Here is a 2,272-nt window from a genome sequence, read left to right on the forward strand (position 1 = left end):
GCAGGATGTGGCGCCCGTGGTGGTGGGTGAGCGCGGGGTAGCGGGCGGTTGCCTACTGGCCGCTATGTCTGGGGTGGAGGCGCCCCCTGAGGCAGCTCCGTCACCGCCGCCCTCGCCCCCCCACCCCCTGCACACACACCCTAACAAGGCACACCATGAGCCTGCCTCCAGCGGTGAAGGTCACATGGCCCCGGGGGTGGAGCGCAGCCTCCGCAAGCTGGAGAACGAGGACAGCAGCTACGACAGTGACTTCGAGCCCAACGAGTGCACTCCTGCGTCCCCACGACCCGACGATGATCAGCACGACGACGTGTACCGAACGGTGTCGGATACGCTTGGGGCAGAGTTCGCCGAGTATGTTACCATCAGCCATGGCGCTCCCACATCCTCGACCGTCACACCAACTTCCACCAGTTTCACCACTGCTGCTCCCACTTCTTGTGTCACTTCCACAACCACCTCCACCACGCCCACCAGCCTCACTTCCACCATAGCCACATTACCCTCAGCCTCCGTGCGCCCAGCCACAGCATCGCCATCGCCTACCCCCAGCACCACCGCACCCTCCGAGACCAGACCGGCGTCTCCCGTGGTGCGCTCACCCTCAGCTTCGTCATCCGTCTCTCCGCCCGCTGTTTCCGTTACGCCGCCCGCGCCCACGCCCCAACCCAGCACAGTCAGCACCCCACCCACAGTTACGCTCACACAGCCCCCAGCAACACTTAGAACAAGTACCGTTGGCGCCCCGACTTCAGCTGTGACCACAGGTAGTGGGGCATGTGTGTCGACCAGCTCCAGTGGCAGCAGTCAGTCACTGGAGCAGGGCGTGTCATGGGTAGTTCAGCGCCCCGGATACGCCTCTCAGGTGGAATTCGGAGTCAAGTTGGGTTATTCGGAGGCCCTGGTGCAGCTGGCCCTAGTCAAACTCGGGGGAACGCCCGACAAGGACGAACTATTGGCCGAACTAATTAGGTTAGGGACAAGTACACCTCGAAGCGAGGGTGACACCGATGCCAGTGACGACGTCACAGATGTCAAGGAGGAGTCCGATCAACAGCAGTCGTCTCTCAAACCCATCATCATTGACGGTAGCAACGTGGCCATGAGGTGAGCAATTTTCTTCTCTCCAAAAATGCCTGTCCCCGCCCCAGTCCTAGTCCCTTCCCTACCCCTTATCCCCTCCCCTTTCCCTTCGCCTACCCCAGTCCCTACCCCAGTCTCAATCCCCTTCCGTTGTCCCTAGTCCCTGTACCCTAATTTTTATACTTCCCTTTCCACCTCCACTTCTCCTTCCACCTCCACTTCCCCTTCCACCTCCACTTCCCCTTCCACCTCCACTTCCCCTTCCACCTCCACTTCCCCTTCCACCTCCACTTCCCCTCCCACCTCCACTTCCCCTTCCACCTCCATTTCCCCTTCCACCTCACTTCCCTTCCACCTCCACTTCCCCTTCCACCTCCACTTCCCCTTCCACCTCCATTTCCCCTTCCACCTCCACTTCCCCTTCCACCTCCACTTCCCCTTCCACCTCCACTTCCCCTTCTACCTCCACTTCACCTTCCACCTCCACTTTCCCTTTCACCTCCACTTCTACTTCCCCTTCCACTTCCACCTCCACTTCCCTTTCCACCTCCACTTCCCCTTCCACCTCCACTTCCCCTTCCACTTCTCCTTCCCCTTCCACCTCCACTTCCCCTTCCACCTCCACTTCACCTTCCCCTTCCACCTCCACTTCTCCTTCCACCTCCACTTCTCCTTCCACCTCCACTTCCCCTTCCACCTCCACTTCCCCTTCTACTACTTCCCCTTCTCCTTCCACCTCCACTTCCCTTCCACCTCCACTTCCCCTTCCACTTCCACCACTTCCCGTTCCACCTACACTTCCCCTTCTACTTCCACCTCCATTTCCCCTTCCACTTCTACTTCCCTTTCCACTTCCACCTCCACTTCCCATTCTACCTCCACTTCCCCTTTCACCTCCATTTCCCCTTCCACCTACACATCCCCATCCACCTCCACTTCCACCTCCACCTCCACGTTCCCTTACACTTTCCCTTTGATAGACGCATTACCTCTTTAAATAGTGGGTTGAATGGAGATGGTGTTCATATTGCCATTTTGTACAGAGATACAGAAGGCTTTTTATGCTATAAGTGTGTTGCTTATTTTTGCTCTAGGTTTAGGGTTTTCTGATATGAACAAAAATTACCTCTTAATGTTTGGCCATTTAGTGGGGGGAAAATATTGGTGAATGTGAGTAGCGAATAGCACG

At 57.4% G+C, this 2,272-nt stretch overlaps 1 protein-coding gene across 1 annotated transcript in view; it reads left to right on the top strand.

Moving 5' to 3' along the window:
* Positions 1 to 4: 4 nt before the first annotated feature.
* LOC119588644 overlaps positions 5 to 2,272 on the top strand; it is a gene marked incomplete at both ends in the record, with an annotated part of 12,859 nt that continues 10,591 nt past the window's right edge. The window contains 1 exon segment of the mRNA XM_037937281.1: positions 5 to 1,107. Coding sequence (XP_037793209.1) covers positions 5 to 1,107 — 1,103 coding nt within the window.

This window comes from Penaeus monodon, chromosome 24 (assembly GCF_015228065.2).
Source record: "Penaeus monodon isolate SGIC_2016 chromosome 24, NSTDA_Pmon_1, whole genome shotgun sequence".
Taxonomy (NCBI): Eukaryota; Metazoa; Arthropoda; class Malacostraca; order Decapoda; family Penaeidae; genus Penaeus; species Penaeus monodon.